This window comes from Dasypus novemcinctus, chromosome 16, assembly GCF_030445035.2.
Source record: "Dasypus novemcinctus isolate mDasNov1 chromosome 16, mDasNov1.1.hap2, whole genome shotgun sequence".
Lineage (NCBI taxonomy): Eukaryota > Metazoa > Chordata > Mammalia > Cingulata > Dasypodidae > Dasypus > Dasypus novemcinctus.
Window position 1 is genome coordinate 28820632 of NC_080688.1, and position 23769 is coordinate 28844400.

Consider the following 23769-nt stretch of genomic DNA (forward strand, 5'->3'; position numbering starts at 1 on the left):
TATTAGGATGTTCAGTTAGCATTATTTGTAATGCCCCAAACCTGCAAGTTATCCACATACCCATTCGCAGCAGAATGGATAAATATGTTGTGATACACTCTATAATAGTATGCAGCAATATGAATGCTACATATACATGAAGTTAGCAAAAGAAACCTAACGAACAACCAGTGCACACTGTGTAATCCATTCACATAGAGTGGAGAAGTGGGCAAAAGTAATCTATTGTATTAGAAGTTGGGATAGAAGTTCTGTTTCTTGGTTTGGGTGCTGGATACATGTGCTCAGTTTGTGAAAATATATCAAGCTGTACCTTCCAGTGGGTTTCTCTTTGTGTCTATTTTATAGCATTGTCTCATTTTCCCAGAACTCAGTAATCTAGTTAGTGTGGTGGGGCTTAAGGAGGCTGTGATCTCCCTTGGGCTCATTGCTATTTAAGCCGGGGGAGGGACGGAGGAATCAGCTCTTGAATTTATGACTGGGTATCTCTTCTGCTACTTCAGCATGTCTTTTTGCATGTCACTGTATCATATTAGAAAAAGTTTCTGTATACTAGTTTTTAATTGCCTAGAGAAAATTCCAATTAGCAGAATTCACAGTTATCTAATGCTATCCCAAAATGTTCATAATAACAAAACGGTTTCATTTTATTTCTGCAAAGAATGTATTTTCAAGTCATTTAATATGGTATGTCATTTTAGGCAGCTGTGCCAATTATCATGATTCAAATGCCAATGCATTAAAGATATTCCTGGAAGGAGATTTGTTTGAACAGTACTTAGCCATGTGATATTAGAGACATTTAATTTTGGCAAGGCTTCAGAGTGCCATTTGTTGGAAAAATCTGTTGTAATGGGTGTAGTCTGTCCGCCTCACTAAGGCATGAAGTGGTCTGTTGTTTAAATCTTAGATTCTAGTATTCGCTCTGCTATCGGCTAGCTACATGAACTTGGTCAAGTAGCTTATTTTCCACATTTTCACTCACTGACTGTCAAAGCTGTATGTTAATATTATTCCAATGCATTAGCCACATGATTCCTTTCCATGTTGTTGACTCAGGGAGCAACAGTATGCTTTTAGAAGTGGAACCCTTAATTAAGGTATAAAATTTTGGAAACAGACAAAGCTGGGTATAATTCTGGCTTTGCTTTTCCTTGGAGGTGTCACCTTGGGTTCGTTAAATTGAATAGGGCAGGATGAAGCTGTCACTGTGCTTGTCACATAGCGAGAGCTTACCTAGTAGATGGGAGTTGCAGGAATGGTACTATTTATGATTTATTAAGAGCCCCAGTTTATTTTAAGTTCTGAGCAAATGGTTAATATTGAGAAAGTAAATAATTTCTTTACCTGATGACAGTATTAATGGGCAAATGAAATTGTTACAGTGAATTTGAGGACATATAAAACACCTCATTAAATTACCCTGAATCTTGAATATTTATCATAAATCTTTCAAATATGCTTGAAATATAGAGAAGAAGAAAATGAATAATGCTGTGCTGGCCACTCAGATTTGATAACCTCAATATTTTGTTTGCTCCCTTTTTTTTTTTAAACAAGAGAGCATTGGGATCTCCTGTCCCTAAACCTATTTTTGACCACCTCCTGAGATATAACTACTAGGTTGTAGTTGTGTATAATCTGACATGTTTTGTTTTGTATTTTGACTAAATGCATCTGTAACTGTAAACAAAATTATGTAAGTGGTATTTTGCATGTGTCGTCTTGCAACTACAACTTGTTTTTTTCTTTCAGGTGTATTTTAGAGATTTTTATCTATCATGGAATATATATAATCATTCTAACTTATTTATTTTAGATACTGAATAATATTCCAATTTAAAATATATTTTTAATCAATTTTCCTATTGTGTTTCTAAATTTTTCCTATTACATACAGTCTCAATCAACATTGTCCCTGTGCACATGTTCTAGAATTTTTCTACATGTCTAGAAACAGGTAGGTTCTAGATTTGCATAGCTTCAATTTATTGGACAATTCCACATGCTTCCTAAAGTAGCAGCACCAAAGTGCATTTCCTTCTCTGTGTGTAGTTTTCCTTTTGCTTCACATTCTCTTCAACACTTGATGAGAAACATTTGCCAATCACATTCAAGGATGTAAGGATATTTCCTTTTAATGCGCATTTCCTTGTGATGTTAAGTTTCTTTTCATGTACTCATTGATCGTTCCTGATTTCTTGGAGCATTGCCTGTTTGTGTTCTTTTATAATTATTTTTCCCTGCACAGAATCATGTACATTATTAATAATGGGTTTAAATCAAATAAGGGTCATTGAAAGAGTAAATGAATTAAGAAGCATGTGATGCTTAACATAGATCTGTACTATAGGAAGAACCACTTAATATTACCTGTAATCAAAATATTTGTCAGTGTTGCTGGTCTTTGGATGGTTCACCAGACAACCAGGAGATGCTCCTCTCATATCTTCTGATCATTGCCATGTAGTTTCATGTTAAAAACTTACACACTGAGAGGATGGCATCTTACAGTCTGGGGTGGGAATTAGTCTTTCCCACCCCCTTTTTTAGCATCCATTCTTCTTGCTTGTAGCACCTGGCTTTCCCTTTTTTAAAACTAATTAAAAAAATGGGTGGATATTTACTTTTTTTTCTTTAGTGGAGAAGTTGTGAACAATCAAACAATTGTTCACAGAAAAATCATGCATAAAATGCAGGTTTCCCATAATTCCACACTAATATTAACAACTTGCATTGGTGTGGAACATTTGTTAAAATTGATGATAGCACATTTTTATAATTTAACTATTAAGTATAGTTCATGGTTTAAATTAGGTTATACTGCTTGTATAATGTAGTTCCATTAATTTTTTTAAAAAAATGTTATTCTTTTGTATTGTGTATTTTACTACCATATACACAGTTGTGATGGTTAAGCTAATGTGTCAACTTGGCCATGTAATTTTGCCCAGTTTGGTTGGGGAACCACTGGACTACGTGTAATATAAGGAAATTTCATGGACTTTTATCAGCAGCGAGTTGATTATACAGATGGATGATTGCATCTATAATCAGCCAGGGAGATTGCTGTCAGCTATCAGCGACATCTTATCCAATCAGTCAAAGGCCTCAAAAGAAGTAGTGATTTCAGCATTTAGAGAGAATTTTCCAGCTCTCCTTTGGATGGCCAAGGTCTCCTGAGTACTCATCAGGCAGGGACCTTAATTGGTGCCTCTGGTTTGCAACCTGCTCTGTGGAATTTGGACTTCTGTATCCCCATGGTCATGTGATAGACTTTAAAAAAATTTCATTCTAATTACAGTTGTCTCCTGTCGGTTCTGTGGATAAGATGACCTGCTCCTGTCAGTTCTGTGGATAAGATGACCAGTCAGCCTCTTTGCCCAGCCACTCCTGTTATTGTCCAATGGGCTCACGAACAAAGTGGCCATGGTGGTAGAATGGAGGTTATTCATGGGCTCAGCAACATGGATTTCCCCTCACCAAGGCTGACTTAATTACAGCCACTGCTGAGTGCCCCATCTGCCTGTAGCAGAGACCCACACTCAGCCACCAATATGGCACCATTCTCTGAGGTGATCAGCCTGCAACCTGGTGGCAGGTTGATTACACTGACCGCTTCCATCATGGAAGGAGCAGTGATTTGTTCTAACTGGAATAGATACATACTCCACATATGGTTTTGCCTTCCCTGCATGCAATGCTTTTTCCAAAACTACCATTCATGGACTTACCAAATGTTTTATCTGCTGCCATGGCATTCCACACAGCATTGTTTCTGATCAAGGAACCCACTTCACAGCAAATTATGTGGAATGGGCACATGCCCATGGCATTCACTGGTCTTACTGTGTTCCCTGTCATCCTGAAGGAGCTTGACTGGTGGAATGGCCTTTTGAAGACTCAATTACGGTGCCACCTAGGTGGCAATACCTTCAGGGCTGGGGCAGTGTTCTTTAGGAGGCTGTGTATGCTCTAAATCAGCGTCCACTCTGTGGTGCTGTTTATTCTACAGCCAGGATTCATGGATAGGAATCAAAGGGTGGAAATGGGGGTGGCACCACTTACTATTACCCCTAGTGATCCACTAGGAAAATTTTTGCTTCCTGTCCCTGCAACCTTAAGCTCTGCTGGTCTACAGGTTTTAGTTCTAAAAGGAGGAGTGCTTCCACCAGGGAATACAACAATTCCATTGGATTGGAAGTTAAGACTGCCACCTGGCCGCTTTGAGCTCCTCGTACCTCTGAATCAACAGTCTAAGAAGGGAATTACTGTACTGGCTTGGGTGATTGATCCTGACTGTCAAGGGGACATAGGACAGCACCTACATAATAGAGGTAAAGAAGAGTTTGCCTGGAAAAGAGAAGATCCTCTAGGGCTTCTCTTAGTACTGCCATGCCCTTTGATTAAGACAATGGAAAAGTCCAACAACCCAATCCAGTCAGGACTTATAATGGCCCAGAATCTTCAGGAATGAAGGCTTGGGTCACCCCACCAGGCAAAGAACCATGGCCAGCTGTGAAATGGGTAGTGAAGGAAGGCTGTGATAAATATAAACTTTGACCACGTGACCAGTTACAGAAACGAGGACTGTAATGGTCATGAATATTTCTTACTTGTTTTGTTGAGTGTGATTGTATATGTATATAAAACAAATATCTTTGTTTTCTTCGCTAACTTTTCCCCTTATAAGTTGTATTGGTTTCATGTTGGTAATATTTAAGGATATCAAGTTTAGGAGTGAATATTACCCAAGGACTTGCACCCTACTCTGGAGGGAAATAGTGCATTTCCAGTTGTACTCCAGGACAGTTGAATATTGTAAGGCATATATATATATATATATATATGTATGTATGTATGTATGTACGTATATTCTGTCGGTTCTGTTTCCCAACCCTGACTAATACAACAATATAAAGTGACCCCTTTTAATCACAGATCTATATTTCAGTGCTTTAAATTATGCTCACAATGTTGTACTACCATCACCACCATCCATTACCAAAACATTTCCATCATTCCAAATAGAAACCTTGCTCATTTTAAGACTTAACTTCCCATTTCCAGTTCTCTGTCCTTTATTTCTTTGCATATTCCTTCTTCTGCTTTCTCTCTTCTCCTTCTACGACTCTCCTAATGTGTTTATTGGTACACTTGATGGTTTCCCAGAAGTCTCTTAGGGTATTATCATTTTTGATAATTCTTCTTACTTTTTCACCTCAGCCTGGCTTATTTCAATGGTCTTGTCTTCAAGTTTGATGATTCTTTTTTCTGTCAGTTCCCATCTGCTGTTACAAACTTCCTGGACATTTTTCATTTCAGTTATTGTGGTCTTCAATTCCAGTAGTTCTGTATGGTTCCTTTTTATATTTCTATCTCTTTACTAAGATTCTCATGTTACTCATTCATTTTTTCCTGATATCCTATTGTTTTCTCTGTATTCTCCTTCATCTCCTTGGTCATTTTTTAGATTATTTTTTTTAAAGGTTTTGTTTGGTTTGTCCACTTTCTTTGTTGGTGTTTTCTGAATTTTTATCTTCTTCCTCAGGATGGACCATCATTTCCTGATTCTTTGTTCATCTTGTACTCTTTTATTGCACAATGTACATTTTAATATTTCCAAATGTTAACTCTGAGATGTCTGTTTCTTGACGGCGCATGATAAGACATTATTTTCATGAGCTTCAGTCCTTCTATCAGGAAGACTGCCCACGGCAAAAGCAGGGTATTCCCTGTCTTTCTGGACCTCTCTGTCTTGTCCTGGCTTTTGCTTTTGCTTGTTAGTTGTTTGTTGTTCCCGTTTACAAAACGTTTGTTGTTCGTTCTGTTTCCCAGGAAATAGGCCTCCCTTTCCCAGCTGTTTGAAGCCTGCAGTGCTTTGCCCTAGACTATAATTTCTTATACTCTTTTCTTTGTCTCAAGCTACTCTTCTTGGAGGGCAAATTCTGGGAGGAGGGGCACACCAGTGAGAACTTTTCCAAGTCAGCCTTTTCCAGCCTAAACAGGACCCACAAAGGGAACGCAGACCGCCCCAAAGTACCCTGGGGAGGGGATCAGAAAGGGGGCCAAGAACTGCTCTGACTGCTCCCCAATGCTGAGCTTTTGTGACCTGCATAGCAAATGGAGCCCCTCAAATAACTGTCCCTGCTGCCCTGAGGAAGCAGAGTTCTGAGGTCTGCACTGCCTCCTTCTCTATTTGGGGGATTAGAACAAAGGCTGTTGCCTTTATGAGGGTGTGTTGTAAGAACAGCTACCTTCAGGGCCAGGCCCCCTGCTGTCAGAATTTGCTAGTCAAAAGCTGTGATGAGTGATGGGCAGTGCCCACCTCCTAGTCTTAAGGAAGAGGATTTTTATGTCCCTTTCTCTTCCCAGCCAGCTCGCCAGGGACTGGACCCATGGCGGCCTGCTGTGAGAGTAGGGAACAGGTGCCAGTAGCCACCATGTGGAGACAACAATTTATAGCTCTTATTTTATTTTATTTTATTTTATTTTATTTTATTTTATTTTATTTTATTTTATTTTATTTTTTTTTAATTAATTTTTTTTTATTGACTTTGTAATAATGTTACATTAAAAATATATATGTGAGGTCCCATTCATCCCCACCCCCCCCACCCCCCCTCTCCCCCCCCAACAACACTCGTTTCCATCATCATGACACATCCATTGGATTTGGTAAGTACATCTTTGGGCACCTCTGCACCTTATAGACAATGGTCCACATCATGGCCCCCACTCTCCTCCATTCCATCCAGTGGGCCCTATGAGGATTTACAATGTCCGGTGATTACCTCTGAGGCACCATCCAGGGCAGCTCCATGTCCCAAAGACGCCTCCATCTCTCATCTCCTCCTGCCCTTCCCCATACCCATCGTCCACCATGTCCACTTTTCCCAATTCCATGCCACCTCTTCTATGTGGACATTGGATTGGTTGTGTCCATTGCACCTCTATGTCAAGAGGAGGCTCAAATTCCACATGGATGCTGGATGCAGTCCTCCCATTTTCAGTTGTAATCACTCTAGGCTCCACGGTGTGGTGATTGTCCTTCTTCAACTCCATCTTAGCTGAGTGTGGTAAGTCCAATAAATCAGATTGTAGGTGCTGGAGTCTGTTGAGGCTCAGGACCTGGCTATCACATTGTCGGTCCAGAGATTCAAATCCCCTAAATATATCTTAAACCCCAACGTTAACTGCACCTCCGGCACATTAGCATGAAAGACTTATGAAGGGAGATCCCATCTGAGTCCAGATTCATCACACATACACACCATTTCCAAAGAGGGGCCATCTGCCCTGATAGTTAACCCCATCGGCCATGACCATAACTCTCATGGGTCTCTTTAGCCTTCAAAGGAACCATTATCTGGGGGTTGTATCTGCTTTATCTGTCTCTCTGACTCTGCTCAGTTGTGCATGAGGGCAATCCTTCTGCCAGCCTCCAGACTCTTTTTTAGAAACTCGTAGCCATATAAACTCATTTCTCCTTTCCATTTCCCCCTTACTTTAGGTCAAACAGCATTTTAAAGTCATGGTATTTTATGTAGACATGGATATTCTGCTGATCCGCGTTGAACCTTCCGTATAAGGTCCTTTTCCAGTTGCATCATCAGTTGGTATTTGATAGTGGTCCCTCGTTGCCAGGGAGGCTCATCCCCGGGTGTCATGTCCCACGCTGGAGGGAAGGCATTGCATTTACATGCTGAGTTTGGCTTCGAGACAGGCCACATTTGAGTAACATGAAGGCTGACAGGAGGAAATTCCCAGGCACAATGTTGCTCTAGGCCTTGTTCTTATTTTAGGTTTATCAGCTCACAAGCATAGTCATTAGCCAATTTTTCCCTCTCTTCCCTGTATTGTGTACAGTGTTCTTGCTTCCAGAGTTTCAAAATCGTTATTTCAGGCAACTCCTGCCTGTGTAATAGTTGTTGTTGGAGGGACTGATCTAGAGCTCCCTGCTCTGCCATCTCCCCATAATCCTTCAGCTTTCCTCTTGAGGAGCTATGAGAGAGTATTTTGGGTCTTCCTTTCCCCATTGTCTGGTTCAAGAGTGCTGGAAGGAGACCTAGGCTTGGTCAACTGCATGTTCTTTCCCAGGACTTTGACTTGATTCAGAGACTGTAGCAAGCAGAGAACAGATAGAGCACTAGGTTAATTTACTGCAGTGGACGAGGGCAGTAGAAGACCAGAATGACTGACTGTTGCATTGACCAGGCTGTTCTAGCTAGGGGGTGTGTGTTTCCTCAGCGTCCTGCTTCCTCGACTCCTTTGTTTCCATCTTGTCCTTGCACTATGTTAAATCTGTGATTCCTCAATATTCTTCCAGTAAACACCCTTTTTGCCTTAAGAGAACCAGAGTTAGGTTCTGTTTCTCCTGATCCACACCCTCACCTTTTATCCCTGCTCTGATATCCCTCAGTGGAGCCGTCAGTGTCGTGGGTGGGTGATGTGGGCTGTATGTGGGGGTGGTACGGGAACATGATGCCCCATGTCCATCAAGTAGGAGCAGCGTGGAGGGGCTTATGCCTTGGTTCAGCCATGGATTCCTCCTTCCTTGAGGATAGTGTGAGTGTGGTACAGCTGAGGCCTCTCTAATTGCACGTGGTCCATGCTCACAAAGGACTGGTAGAATGTATATATATCCAATTACAAGGGGAAAGCAGCAAGTCTTGCTGAGAAAAGGGGTTTAGAAACAGGAAAAATGAATCGTTCACTTAGAAGAGAAGGTGCTGTGTCCATTCTCTTCCTGTGTTAACTTTTTTCTCCCCTCATGTATTGGATGACTAGGGTGTCACATTTTAAATGTTAAAAAAAAAATCCTAGACTAATATGTATATATAAAACAGTGTATTTTATACGTAAGTGTATAAAATGCTTATATAATTAAAAAGGATGTCATAATTAAAGATATTCCTCTGAACCTACCATCCAACTTAAGAATCAGAACATTGGCGGTACTTTTCATTTTCCTGTGCTTCCCTCCCTGACTGCTGTGCTAAATTTATGTTTATTATGTCCTTGTTTTTTTGAAATGATTTGCCATGTAAGAATATATCTCTAAGCTACATACTGTGTGCTTTTCCAGTGGTTGAACCAGGTAATCTTTCTTTTTTTTTTTTTTTTTTAAGATTTATTTATTTAATTTCCCCCCCTCCCCCGGTTGTCTGTTCTCTGTGTCTATTTGCTGCGTCTTGTTTCTTTGTCTGCTTCTGTGTCGTCAGTGGCACGGGAAGTGTGGGCGGCGCCATTCCTGGGCAGGCTGCACTTTCTTTCATGCTGGGCGGCTCTCCTTACAGGTACACTCCTTGCGCGTGGGGCTCCCCTACGAGGGGGACACCCCTGCGTGGCGCGGCACTCCTTGCGTGCATCAGCACTGCGCATGGGCCAGCTCCACACGGGTCAAGGAGGCCTGGGGTTTGAACCGCGGACCTCCCATGTGGTAGACGGATGCCCTAACCACTGGGCCAAGTCCATTTCCCCAGATAATCTTTCTTTTAAAATAAATTTTTAATTTAGTTTTAAAAGATACATAGATCACACAGAATGTTACATTAAAAAATATAGGAGGTTCTTATATGCCCTACTCCCTACATCCCCCACTTTTCCCACATCAGCAACTTCTTTCCTTGGTGTGGTACAGTCATTGCATTTGATGAGTACATGTTGGAGCAGTGCTACACAGCATGGATTATAGTTTATATTGTACTTTACACTCTTTCCCAGTCCATTCAGTGGGTTATGGCAAGATATAGAACGTCCTGCATCTATCCCTGCAATATCATTCAGGACAACTCCAAGACCCAAAAATGCCCCCATATCACAATTCTTTTTCCCTCTCTCTGCCTTCAACAATTCCAGTGGCCTTTGTCTCCACATCAATGATATAATTTCTTTCATTGCTAGAGTCACAATAGTTCTATAGTAGAATACCCGTAAGTCCACTCTAGTCCATAGTTTATTCCTCCATCCTGAGGACCCTGCGGTGGCGATGCCCACTCCACCTCTCAACTGAGAGGGGGCTTCGATCCCACCCTGCTGGTGGGTGGGACTGTTGTGCCCGTGGCAGTAGACTCTCTCGGTTCCTTGGTGTCGGGGTTGTCCATCCTCATCTCCCTGTCAGCTGACCTGGGTAAGTCCAGCGAACTAAACCAGATAATCTTTTACTGGCCAACAGCTAATCCTGTATGAGTTCTTAAAATTTGTCACTGTAATTGGTATAAAATGGTATCTAACTGAGGTTTTATTTTTTTTTCTCCTGGTAAATAATGTGATGAAAAACGTATCATAAATTTCCATGTGAAATACCTATTCATGCTTTTATTCTTATTTTCTATGTGGATGGCTATTTTTACCCAAAAACTGCATCATAAACCACGACAAAGCTCAAAGACTTAAAACAATGCAATTTATTATCATGTTAACAGAACTTTAGGTCAGTTATGACCAGACCTATTAGACTGGTTTGGGCAGGGTGAGTTTATGAAAGGCTTCAGGCTGTTGGTATTTTCAGCTTAGCTGCAGGCTGAGTCAGGCTCAGGTGTAGACCTGTGTTGGTTCTCGGGCCCACGTTGGAGCAGAAGAGGTTAACGGAGGCATGCTCTTTTAATGGTGGATAATTGCAGTGCAGTGAGGTCAGGTCAAGTTGCACAAGCACATTTCAAGTTTGAAGCTCACATTCAAGCTTCAGCTCACATTGCGCCTGCCATTGTCCAGTGCAGGTCGTAGACAGGTCCAAAGTTGAGTTCATTCTGAATACCCTGCAGTGGTGCAAGAGGGAGCATGTCTAATTCTCTTACTTGGGAGTGGAGAATTCAGATCAGAAATTGAATCTTTGTTTGAAAATACATTCTAGACACCATTCTCTTCCATTGATTAATTTTTTTATTTTTGTAACACATACTGTCTTAATTATAGCTTTAATGAATTATTTTTCTTCTGCAGTGCTAACTATAGTCAAACCTTTACTTTTCCCTATCAATTTTAGAATCAGTTTGTAAGAGTTTTTGAAAAACCCTCCTAAAATTTTCAGTGGAACTTCACTGAATCTATAGATCATTTTTGTGAGAATTAATATCCATATGAAGTTGAGTTCTTCTGTGTATGAATTTCATATATTTCTCCATTTTATTTAGGTCCTTTTCTATATCTTTAAGTCAGTGTAAAAAATCACCTCCATAAAGTTCAATTTCTTTGATTTGTTAAATACATCTTTTCTTAAATTTATTGCTGGGTAACTTATATTGTTGCTATTTTGAATGACTTTAAAAATTGTGTTTTATGCTTATGCATTGCAGGTATTTAGAAATCCACTTGATTTTTTTTTTTTTTAAAAGATTTATTTATTTATTTAATTTCCCCCCCTCCCCTGGTTGTCTGTTCTTGGTGTCTGTTTGCTGCGTCTTGTTTCTTTGTCCGCTTCTGTCGTTGTCAGCAGCACGCACGGGAAGTGTGGGCGGCGCCATTCCTGGGCAGGCTGCTTTTTATTTTTTTTCTTTTTCACGCTGGGCGGCTTTCCTTACGGGCGCCCTCCTTGAACGTGGGGCTCCCCCACGCGGGGGACGCCGCTGTGTGGCACGGCACTCCCTGCGCATCAGCACTGAGCATGGCCAGCTCCACACGGGGCAAGGAGGCCCGGGGCCTGAACCGCGGACCTCCCATGCAGCAGACGGACGCCCTAATCACTGGGCCAAAGTCCGTTTCCCTCCACTTGATTTTTGTGTTGCTGTTATATTCAAGAATTCTCTCCTTAATTATGATAATTTTTCAGTACACGCTTTTGTAGACAAACACATTCTCTTCTAATAATGACCACATTGATTACTTTTTCCAGTCTTTATGTCTTTTATGTCTTTTATCTCTTTCTGGTTTCTGTTTGTTAGAAGGGGCAAGACATCCTTGTGTTGTTCCTGATCTTAGGGGAAAATGTTCAGTTTTTCACCATTGAATGTGATGTTAGCTGTGTTTTCAGTAATTGCACTTTATCAAATTATGGAGTTACTTTCTATTCCTAGTTGAGTTTTTATTTTTTTATTTTTAACTTATCATTAAAGTGTATTGACTTTTGTCAAATGTTTTTTCCCTATCTATTGTATTGATCATATTTTTGTCTTTAATTCTCTTGACAGGGTGTATTATATTAATTTGTTTTTGGATATTAAGTTAATGGCATTCCTGTCATGATGTGTAATCCTTGTATATGTTGCTGGACTTGGTTTTCTAGTATATTGTTTAGAATATACTAGAAGGAAATATACTGTAAGGGATATTGGTCTCTAGTTTTCTTTTCTTGTGATGTCTTTGTCAGGTTTAGGAATCAGGGTAGTACTGGCCTCACTGAATGAGTTAGAATATATTCCCTCTTTTATTTTTTTTGGAAGAGTTTTTGAAGGATTGTTGTTAATGCCTTGAATATTTGGTAAAAGCTATTTGGGACTGGGCTTTTCTTTTTGAAAAGTTTTACATTTACCACTTCTGTCTCTTGTTACAGGTCTATTCAGATTTTCTATTTATTCTTGAGTGATTTTCAGTAATTGGTGTCTTTCTAGGAATTTGACCATTTCATCTGAGTTATCTAATCTGTTGGTGTATAGTTTTCATTGCCCTTTATAACCCTTTTTGTTTCTGTACGATTGGTACTGATGTTGTTATTGAACAAAGTTAGGGGTTCTTGGCTGATGCACTCCAGTGACCAATTCCTGTGACATGGGGGTTTCAAAGAGAGGAAGAACTGATTGCTAAGTGGCAAAGCAAGGAGACCAGATGGCCTATTGGCCTAAAATCTCTCTCCCTGAGCTGCAGTAATTCTGATAGTTTTATAGTATCCAAAGATAGTCAGTTTTTATGCAAATGAGTATAGTTGCTTGAGATAAGAAAGTTAGAGATGATCTAATTATCGCGCATGTGCAGATTGATTAAGTTTGAGCTATTGCACATCAGGTGGGCCAATTTTGTTTGGATCTAGCTTCATTCCAGTAAGATAGTTTAGGAATTGGGGTGGGTTAGTTCTGGGCTAATTTAAGTTCTTTCATTAAGATATATTAGGGGCTGTCTTGTGATCATAAGACTTGAAAGTTTTAAAACAGGATTGGGGGAGGAGGGTACAAAATGAGGGGCCAGCCACAAGGTCTTTACAATGACACGATAGAAGTTATGTAGTTATACAATCATTATCAAAGATCAAGGCACCTGGGTTCAAGTTTAGCAAGTTGTAGTAATTTCATGTATTTACTTTTGGCTTTCCTATAATATATTAGAAAGTAAAAAAGGCATCTATATAATGATTCAGTAGTAATTATATCATTTGTTAATTCTTATCTCTGAGTTGTAATACCTCCTCTTTCATTGCTGATTTTAGTAATTTTATTTTATTTATTTATTTACTTTTAGATTTATTTACTTATTTCTCACACACACACCTCCCTTTTTTTTTGTGTGTGTGTGTGTGTGTCTTTTTTCACTTGCTGTGTCTGTTTTGTCTTCCTTGTTTCTTTAGGAGATCCTGGGAGCTGAACCCAGGACTTCTGATGTGGGAGGGAGATGTCTAATTGATTGAGCCACCTCCACTCCCTGCTTTTGTTGTCTCTCATTATGTTTTCCTTCCCATGTGTCTTGCTGCATCATCTTTGCCATATCTGCCCATTGTGCCAGCTTGTAGTCTACTTTAGGAGGTACCAGGAACCACATCCACTTCCTTGGTTTTAGTAATTTTAGGGTTCTCTCTTTTTATTTCTTAGTCTGTCTAGCTAAAAGTGTGTCAGTTTTCTCTTATTGACTACATTTTTAATTTCCAAGGTTTCTAACTTTTTTTCATATCCAAATCAACTTGCTTTCCTTATTTGTACTATTGTTTGTAAGTTCTTGATTATTAGGGATGTTTTTCCTTCACTTATCTCTGAGCATTCTAAAGTTATTTAGCATATTTATCAGTATTTTTTTTTTTCATTTTATTGACTGTCTTTCTTAGCATTAGATTTTTTTGTATTTTGTATTTTGGTTTGCAAGCACACTTTGAGTGGGAGGATTATTTGCTCTTATTTTCTCATTCAGAGTGTGAAAATGCCCAATTTCCCCAACTTTTTGATCTTTGCGTTGCCTCCACTGGTTCCCTGTGGCCCACTCTTGTCCAGTATTTGTATTTGCTCTTCCTGCCTTCTTGGACTCATAGCTAGAACCCATGGCTCCATGCCTTTGAGGCAGAAGTTGTGTTTGGTTCTCATTCAGGACTGGTAAAGCCCTTCCCCTTGGCCTCAAGGGGTAAACCTAGCTCCAGGGCCCTGTCTTGAATGGACCACTTCTAGTTTTTCTGACCTCCCAAGATCTGGGCTCTTGACTTATTCTGCCTCTTTCTTCAGCTGGGGCCCAATGAGCTCAAGGCACCAGCCTCACTTACCACTTTGTTTCTGAGTTGCTGTTGGTTTGAGAGAAAGGCTTATTTGTTTTTTTGTTTTAATGGCCTTGTCCTTTATTTAGAGGAGAGGGATGTCTCAAAGCAAGGATGTGCAATTAGCTGGAAGTTCTCAACAGTAAATTTTCAGGAACATAGCTAAGTTTCGGATTTGGAGACCTAAGTATGGTACAAACCCCTGAGAGATTTAGTCTTGGGGCGGAGAGAGACAGAGACAGGGACTGATTGTTACATTCTTTTTTTTTTTAAAGATTTATTATTTTTAAAATTTATTTCTCTCTCTTCCCCTCAGTTGTCTGCTCTCTGTGTCCATTTGCTGTGTGTTCTTCTGTGACCGCTTCTATCCTTATCAGCAGCACCGGGAATCGTGTTTCATTTTGTTGCGTCATCTTATTGTGTCAGCTCTCTGTGTGTGCAGCACCATTCTTGGGCAGGCTGCACTTTCTTCCACGATGGGCGGCTCTCCTTAGGGGCACACTCCTTATGCATGGGGCTCCCCTACTCGGGGGACACCCCTGTGTGGCAGGGCACTCCTTGTGCACATCAGCACTGTGTGTGGGCCAGCTCCACACGGGTCAAGTAGGCCCGGGGTTTGAACTGTTGACCTCCCATGTGGTAGACAGAAGCCCTATCCATTGGGCCAAGTCCACTTCCCTCATTGTTACGTTCTTACTTCACCCTAAGGAGGGCCATGAGAGCCAGAGCCAGAATGTAGCTTAAAAATTGTGTGTGGATAAATGAATAATACAGTAAAGGCAAGTTCAGAATTTCAGGGCAAGTGGTAAGCCAGCATTCTAAGGCTGACATCCCTGTGTGCTGACATCCCTGTGTGCAATGTTGGGGACTTCCTGTGGTATTATCATGAGGTATTTGTGTAAGTCTAATGAGTACCCACTTAATTCCTGACTATTAATTTGCTAAGGTTTCAAAATAGCTATTAAAGGTAAAATTTAAAAAAATGAGAGTGGACAGCTGCCCTGATGTAATAAAAATGACAATATGAGGCGCAGATTGAATCTGCTGGATGAGGTTGGGAGGTGCTCCATCAACCGTAGTGTCACCCCCTTAACTCCCCATATGTACAGAGGGTTTGGGTAGTGTACCTGATGGTTAAGTTTCAGATGATTAAATTTACAAGAGAATTCAAAAGCTACAGCATTGTGCAGTATGTTTATAAGTGAGCTCTTGATTGTACTACCTGCATATTTGTTGTATAACCTTGGGTAAGTTCCTTATCACCTGTGTCTTTGTTTCCTCATCTGTAAAAATGGAGGTATAATAGTCCTTGTGATTAGCATTAGTTGAGAGTGCCTGTAGAGAGCTTACAGCTATGCCTGGTACATACGGGTACTTAGATTATGTTAGCTGTCATTATTATTATTGTGATTAAGAGGGGTCAATAATTCATGCAAGAGTTGTCAAAATGCATTCAATTGTAATCATTTATTAATTTATTGAAACAACAATGATGTATTACCAAGATTAAGTATTAATTGGATGAATACATTTTAGCTTGGTATTATCTTCGAAAGAGTGAAAAGTAAATATAATAATCAGATACTTGTACTTGATATTCTTGCGTTAAATTCCCTTTCAGTGCTGTGCAACATCCTAGAAGCAGGTGAAATGTTTTCTGCATGGTGTATTTTGCCATCTCTCTTGTTGGATATATTCTCCTTCCCCAAACACGAATGTCACGTTGTAATTCTTTCACGGCAGGCATTGCATTGCTTGTAAATTTAAGCATGTTCCTTATCCCCACAGTGACCATATAACTACATATATAAATATATGAAAACTGAGCCGATTTTGGAAGTGAAAGGGAGTGCTGTGAATAATGAGGCCACTGTGGGAGGTGTGTGTTTATACCAGAACTGTCCTGAGACCCTGGGCATAGAACTGCTTTCCCTCGTCCCCTCTTGGAGTATCTTATGAATCATCCTGATGTCCCACAGAGTACTTGTGACTGTCCTGGTCACCATGGGAAACCAGTAAGTATTTTTTTTGAAAGAATTAGAAATAGCAGCTCGGCATAGGCAGACAGCCCACGGCTGTAGTTGTTTACAGACTCCTTTAATTTGAGGAATTGAAACTATTCATTGCTGTCTCAAGTTGCTGAAACAATCTTATTTGTCTCCTTAATTAGGAGGTCAGTAAGACAAGAGTTTGGCAATGTGCAAACAGAATTCTACTACTTAGTAATGAAAGGAAAGCAAACTGATGAAGAGGATTAATTTGAAAAATCAGTACACTATTTCCAATTTTTTTTTTACAGAAATACAAGCCATTTACATAAATTTCTGTCTTGTTTTAAAAATATAAAATGATATTTAGAAGCTCCTGTAATTAAGGTAACTTAAAATACCCTTGCCTATTGTAATCAGTACTTGGATGTTGTTAGAAAGCTGGCATACACTGGGCTGCCTCCTCTCTGTCTCTGTTTACCTTTACTTCCCCTAGAGCGGGGGTTCTTAGCCTTTTGTGTTCCAGGGACCCCTTGGCCAGTCAGGTGAAAACCACGGACCCCTTACTAAGTCCACACTACACTGTGTATTATTTAATAACTATATCACACCCGCACCAACATGTCCCCGCAAGAATAAAGTGCTTTTTTGAGTTTCAATTCAAGCTCATGTATCCCTGGTTAAGCGTCCCTGCTACATAGTATAATTCTTTAATGTGTTTTACAATTTGACGCTTTTTTTCCTTGACTCTGAAAAACTTTTTATTTCTTCAAAACCCAGCAAGGAGGCATGTGACTGATTCAACATTGAGGGACCTCTGTGAGTAGGCCATGTGTTACGGACAATCAGAAGAATCTGTATGTTTTAATGATGTTCCAAGCCTATGAGGTTAAGTTTATGTCAAAGAAAGTATTGCATTTGGTTGCTTAGAATGCATTCTGTGAAATGGCATTTGAAGGTATTATATGAAACCTTTCTGTCTATCTCTGTCTGTCCATCATCCATCATCTATCTCTTATCTATTATATTTGATGCCTTTTTTTGGTCTGGCAGCAAATATTATCTTATATGGGCTTTTATGTTTTGCTTTATTTTAAATCTAAAGGGAGTACAATTGTTACTCAACTGTGTTTTGAAATATATCCATGGTGCACAAAATTTTCTATATAATAATTGTTTTTAGATTTATTTATTTATTTCTCTCCCCTTCCCACCCCCCCCCCCAGTTGTCTGCTGTCTGTGTCCATTTGCTGTGTGTTCTTCTGTGTCTGCTTCTATTCTTGTCAGCGGCATGGGAATCTGTGTCTCTTTTTGTTGCCTCATCTTGCTGCATCAGCTCTCCCTGTGTGCTGCGCCACTCCTGGGCAGGCTGGACTTTCTTTCGTGCTGGGTGGCTCTCCTTATGGGGTGCACTCCTTGCACGTGGGGCTCCCCTACGTGGGGGACATCCCTGCATGGCAGGGCACTCCTTGCGCGCATTAGCACTGTGCACGGACCAGCTCCACATGGGCCAAGGAGGTCCTGGGTTTGAACTGCGGACCTCCAATGTGGTAAGCAGATGCTCTATCCGTTGAGCTAAATCTGCTGCTCTAATAATTTATTTATTTATTTATTTATTTTTAAAGATATATTTTTTATTTATTTCTCTCCCCTCCCCCCTCCCAGTGTCTGCTCTCTGTGTCCATTCGCTGTGTGTTCTTCTGTGACTGCTTCCATCCTCATCAGTGGCACCCGGAATCTATGTTTCTTTTTGTTGCATCATCTTGTTGTGTCAGCTCTCTGTGTGTGCAGCACCATTCCTGGGCAGCCTGCACTTTCTTTGGCGCTGGGCGGCTCTCCTTATAGGGCGCTCTCCTTATAGGGCGCACTCCTTGCGCGTGGGGCTCCCCTAAGGAGGACACCCCTGCGTGGCACGGCACTCCTTGCGCGCATCAGCACTGCACATGGGCCAGCTCCACACGGGTCAAGGAGGCCCTTGGTTTGAACTGTGGACTTCCCATGTGGTGGGCAGACGCCCTATCTATTGGGCCAAGTCCACTTCCCTCCTAATAATTTAAGTTAAGATTTTTTTTGTTGTTCTAAACAAGCTAAGGTTATTGAGATAATTTCCAAGGATTAGTAAAACAGATTATTTTGTTGGTGAGGAGAAGAACCTCAGGAGCCAGATGATGTCAGTTTGCCAAGCCATGCGGTATTATAAATCAGGAAAGGCAAGCTAGCCTATGGAGAGCTTTTATCTCGTGCAGTAATACTTTGCTAAAGGCACCAAGTGTATGCTGTTCATTTGCATAGATATTCAGAGTATTACCAGGAGCTTGGCATGATGAATTGTATTTACATCCTACCAAATGAATGTAATGCTATGGAATTTAGTAAGTACCTCTCTTAAGGATATAGATATCATCTGACTAGGAACAAACAGATATGAAGAAGTGTTAAATATCATCTTATTAGAACCAAAAAAAAAAAAAAAGTGTAGTAGTTTGATATAGTTATAAATTCCAAAAATAGACATTGGATTATGTTTGTAAACTGGTCTGTACCTGGGCATGATTAAATTATGATTAGGGCTTTAATTGGGCCATATCAGTAGGGTGTTGACTTTGCGTCCCTTGGTGGGTAGGGACTCACTGATAAAAGGCATGGCAAAGCCGGAGTTGGAGCTTTTTTAAATTTGGAGTTTGTTGCTGAAGTCTTAGGCTGGAGCCCTGGGAAGTAAGCCCACAGAGGAAAGAGACACGAGCCGTGGGAAGAGAGGAACCCTGAACCGGGAGAGAAGCAAGACCCAGGGAGAGGAACCCAGGAAGCCTTAACCCTGGCAGATGTCAGCAGCCATCTTGCTCCAACACAGGCAAAAGATTTTGGTGAGGGAAGTAACTTAGGCTTTATGGCCTGGTAACTTTAAGCTCCTACCCCAAATAAATACCCTTCATAAAATCCAACCAATTTCTGGTATTTTGCATTGGCACCACTATGACTGACAAATACAAATAGTGTTTTTGTTGTTGTTGTTGTTAAAGAAAAAGAGAAAGGAGTTAAATTTGAGAACTATGCTTCCTCTAGGCATACAATATTCTATAGGGATTTTGTAATCTATGCAACAATAACTAGTACCCATTGGACTTAAAGACTTTGAGGCTTCTCTGTCATTCATAGAGATCTGTTTATATAGTTCAGGCCAACAAACACATATTGAGAGTCTGCTGTGAGCCAGGTACTATGCAGACAATGGACAATAAGGATTGGAAATTCACAGTCCTTGTCATTAGAATGCTTACAGCCTGGTAGGGGGAGACACATAGCTGAAGTAGAAGAACAGAATATAAAAGAGTTAAGTGTTGTGGCATAGGTGTGCATAGGTATCACAAGAGTGAGGCTAAACCTCTTGACATAGATGTGGAATGGACACAACCAAGCCAAGGTCCACAGGAAGGAGGAATACAGTAAGGATTAGAGTGGACTTACTGATATTCTATTCATTTACTATTGTGGTTAGTAATTGAGAAAATGTGGCATTGGTGTGGAAAAAGTGGCCATGGTGGCTGCTAGGTGCAGGAAATGGGAGGAGGAGATGAGATGTGGAGGCATTTTTGGGACTTGGTGTTGTCCTAGGTAGTGCTGCAGAGACAATTACCGGACATTGTAGATCCTCCCTTGGCCCACTGGATGGAATATGGGAGAGTATGGGCTATGATGTGGACCATTGATCGTGAGGTGCAGCGATGCCCAGAGATGTACTCACCAAATGCAATGGATGTGTCATGATGATGGGGGAGAGTGTTACTGTGGGGGGAGTGGTGGGGTGGGGGCGGTGGGGGTGAAAGGGGACCTCATATTTTTTGAATGTAATATTTTAAAAAAAAATGAATTAAAAAAAAAAAAGAGTGAGGCTAAGACCACCTATCCATGGGGAGCAGGAAGTAGTCAAGAAAGGCTGTTATCACGAACATGAAGTCTCTTTAAGTTTGGTTATAAAGGATGAATAAGAATTAGATAGATGGAAAAAGGTAAGGGCAGGTCATAGGGAAGGTGTTGAGAAGTAGAGGGACCGGCAAAAGTACAGGTCTGCGGAGCAGCAGGCATGTTACACCCAAGGCGCTGTAATGATGTTTGAAATGACTGGAACTTAAAACTGGAGGTGGACAGAATTAGTCGGAGTAGAAGGCAAAGGTGAATCCAAAAAATGTTCAGTAAACTAGAGATCAGCAGAACTGGGGGGCAGCAGTGAGAAGGATGAAGTGATGGTAGTTTTTAGGTCACTGACTCAGACAAAGTGTGGACCACCATTAGCCCCAAAGGGTCTGAGTTAGAAAAAGATGTATCTTCTTCTGGGCAGCTGCAACCTGGTGTGTGAGCAGAGCCCAGGGTGATCTCAGCCTCCACATGCCTGTGGGCCTGGTGTTCTTGTCAGTGCACAAGCTCGAAACTGGGAGGGGAGGCTCTGGGCACAGGGGTGGTCGCTCACGCCATGAGTGAAAGCAGGATGATGGATTAGTGCTGGGAGGCAGTGGGCGAACGATGAGCTCAGGTGTGGCAGTGTTAAGTCTGTAAATTTGGGGAGCACTACTCAGGTTGTATTATCAAGGAGGGAAAAAGTTGGATGTATGAGGTGATTAGATCATTTTAAAGCACTGAGGACTATAGACGATTTATGTCTATTAATTAAAAAAATTTTTTCAATTGTAGCTAAAATTATCTAAAAAGAATGATCCTTTGAATTTTGGTCCCAGTAATATTCTTATAAGATTGTGGTTGGTTTTCTATGGCAGTTGATCTGCTCTTCCAAAGAACTCAGTCCAACTAACTGTCCAAATAATGTCTGCTACTGTTTATTGATATACTGATGAATGATCATTTCCTTATTTTCTTTGTTCCAGGTTGCTGTGATATGCCTTGTATGACTAAGACCTCTTACAGAGAGTACCTCTGCCTTGTAGTCAAAAGGTGAGTGTCAGCAGAAGCTGTCTTGGGGGAATGCACTGAATCCTAACTGGTTGGACCAGCTAAGGAAAGAAACAAAAGCTTTGTAACAAATATGACCAAAATCAACTATACATGTTTTCTTCATTATATAAGTTCTAGATGAAGTAGAAAACTCAACTCTTGCCCCCATTATTTATTGTTATAGTTGGGGCTATAAAACCAGCAATTAAATTATGTCAGTTTATCAGATTGCTTACAACAACCAATTGTAAGATTTGTAAGTGAAAGCATGCTTTTTTGCTTGGTTTGTTTTAGTAAGTCTGGGGATAAAAAACCCCACCTTTTCATTTGGCCCTGCTTTGCAGAAAATCACAGCTAAGAGCGGTGAAGTGCAATGAAACAGCCCAACAGGAAGAGGAGGCTCAGCGTGGATTCCAAAGAGCGTCTGAATCAGAGCGAATGCATGGTGAGATGTCCATGCCTGGGCTCCTTCTCAGAACCCGTGCTTTCTGTTCAAACATACAGTGGAACTGTATGGCTCATATAACCATAACTGATGTATTTTCAGCCACTTCAAACTGGTTGCTTCTGGTTGACCTTTATGAATAGTGCCAAAGGATGTGAGTGTCATAAAGTCTGTTACATTTTACAAGACAATTTGAAAGGAGACCTTTTGTTTTAATTTCCTAGCTGCTAAAGCAAATACCACCCAGTAGGTTGACTTAACAACAGGCATGTATTGGCCCATGGTTTTGAGCTAGGGGAAGCCCAAACCCAGGCATCAGCAAGGCAGTGCTCTTTCTTGAAGACTGTGTTGTCCTGGGACTGGCTGCGGCCATCCTTGGATCTTCGGCCTTTCCATCACATGGCAGTGCCCATGCGGCTGGTCATGCACATGGTGGCGTCCAGGTTCTGTTGACTTCCAGCTTCTGCTTGCTCTTGGTGGCTTCTCCTTTCTGTTCCAATCTCCTTTGCTTATGAGGACTTTAGCCATATTGGATTAAGACTTCCCCTGCCTCCCCCCCAATTCAGTTGGGCACACTTTAACTAATAATATCTTCCAAGGTCCTGTTCACACCCACAGGACCAGGGGTTGGGACCTGAGCGTGACTTTTGTTCAATCTCCAACACCTACATAGGAAGATGGAGGTAATTGATCATCATTGATAGGGAAGGGGGTTTGTGACCTGCAAGAGTTTTTCTCTAGCTCCTACTTCGGCACCATGTCCTTATCTCCATGGCTTATCGTGGTGGTTGGTGCCTTAGTTGAGGAGGAGGATGGTGTAGACTTCTGCCAGAATCAGCTCTGGTGTCCTCAGAAGAGTAAGAGTGCATGGAAGCCATTGTCGTCTTTCAGGGAGCTTTAACTAGGAAGAAAAGATGTAGTGGTTGATGATGTAATGTGTATCATGTCTATAGTGACCTCTGCTGTTTACTTATGGTGACTTACTATTTTTCTGCTGATGGAAGGGTGGGCAGAAGTGACTGGGAAACCTTCATGTGACTGTTTTTGGGGTGATGACCCATTTCAGCATTCTTGTTAGTAACCTTCTCATGGTGTCTTATCATTTACTTGGATGTGGTTTTGGAGTCTTCAAGTGGCCGGTGGTTATTTATTTTCACTACAGTGATGAAGTGCTACAACTTAATCCACTCTTTGGCCTGATGCCAGGTTAGGTGTGGTTTGATGACTCCAGCATTAAATGTGACTTTTCAAGTGACTGTCTGGTCTGAGTTTTGTTTAGAAATGTTAAATATAGCTTTTGAGCTATTTCCTAAGGATGAACCTCACTGGGAAGTGGGGTGGTTAGCATGGTGCTGGGAACCGACTCCCTGGGTCCAGATTAGTTCAGTCTCTTAGACAAGTTCCAGGAGAGTTGTAAGTTCTAAGTGTACTCCAGAGAAGAACTTACTTTCTAAAAGGTTATTGCACCAGTCTTTGGCAGGCCTACCCCTCTCTTAGGTCATGTGAGGATGCCACTCTTCTTAGCGTTTTGGTTTGTTGTCTTGTGTCTCTGAGGAGATGGTTATGAGGAAATTCACTATTTGATGTGTTCAGGGTTATTCCTGGGTAGTGTTTCTTCAGGTGTGGGCCCCAGTCCAGCAGGATCAGCATCATGGGCAGATTTATTAGACATGCAAATTCTAGGACCCTACCCCAGACCTACTGAATCAGAAACTCTGGGGGGTGGGACCCAGCCATCTGTACTTTAATAACCTCTCCAGGTGATTCTGTTGTACTCTTAAGTTTGAGAACCTTTGTCCAAGGGAAATAGCTAGAAGCATCTCACTTACTAATGCAGCTGCAGTTAATCAATATTGACTGCTGCATTTTTCCTAAAATCTTTTAGTTAAACATTTGAGACTACCTCTCTGCCATCCAGCCACTTTTTATCAATATCATTTCTCTTTTAACTGCTAAAATTGTCACTGGTTCTCTTAGTACTTCAGTTGTCTGATACCATCGTTTAACTG

General features: G+C 41.0%; 1 protein-coding gene across 2 annotated transcripts in view; it reads left to right on the plus strand.

Moving 5' to 3' along the window:
- Positions 1–23769, plus strand: part of L3MBTL4 (L3MBTL histone methyl-lysine binding protein 4) — a 492971-nt gene that overhangs the window by 95423 nt on the left and 373779 nt on the right. For both annotated transcript variants that reach the window (XM_004466967.3, XM_004466965.3), the window contains 2 exons: positions 21249–21315; positions 21660–21760. In XM_004466967.3, coding sequence (XP_004467024.1) covers positions 21689–21760 — 72 coding nt within the window. In that variant the 5' untranslated portion in view covers positions 21249–21315; positions 21660–21688. The remainder of the gene's footprint in view (positions 1–21248; positions 21316–21659; positions 21761–23769) is intronic.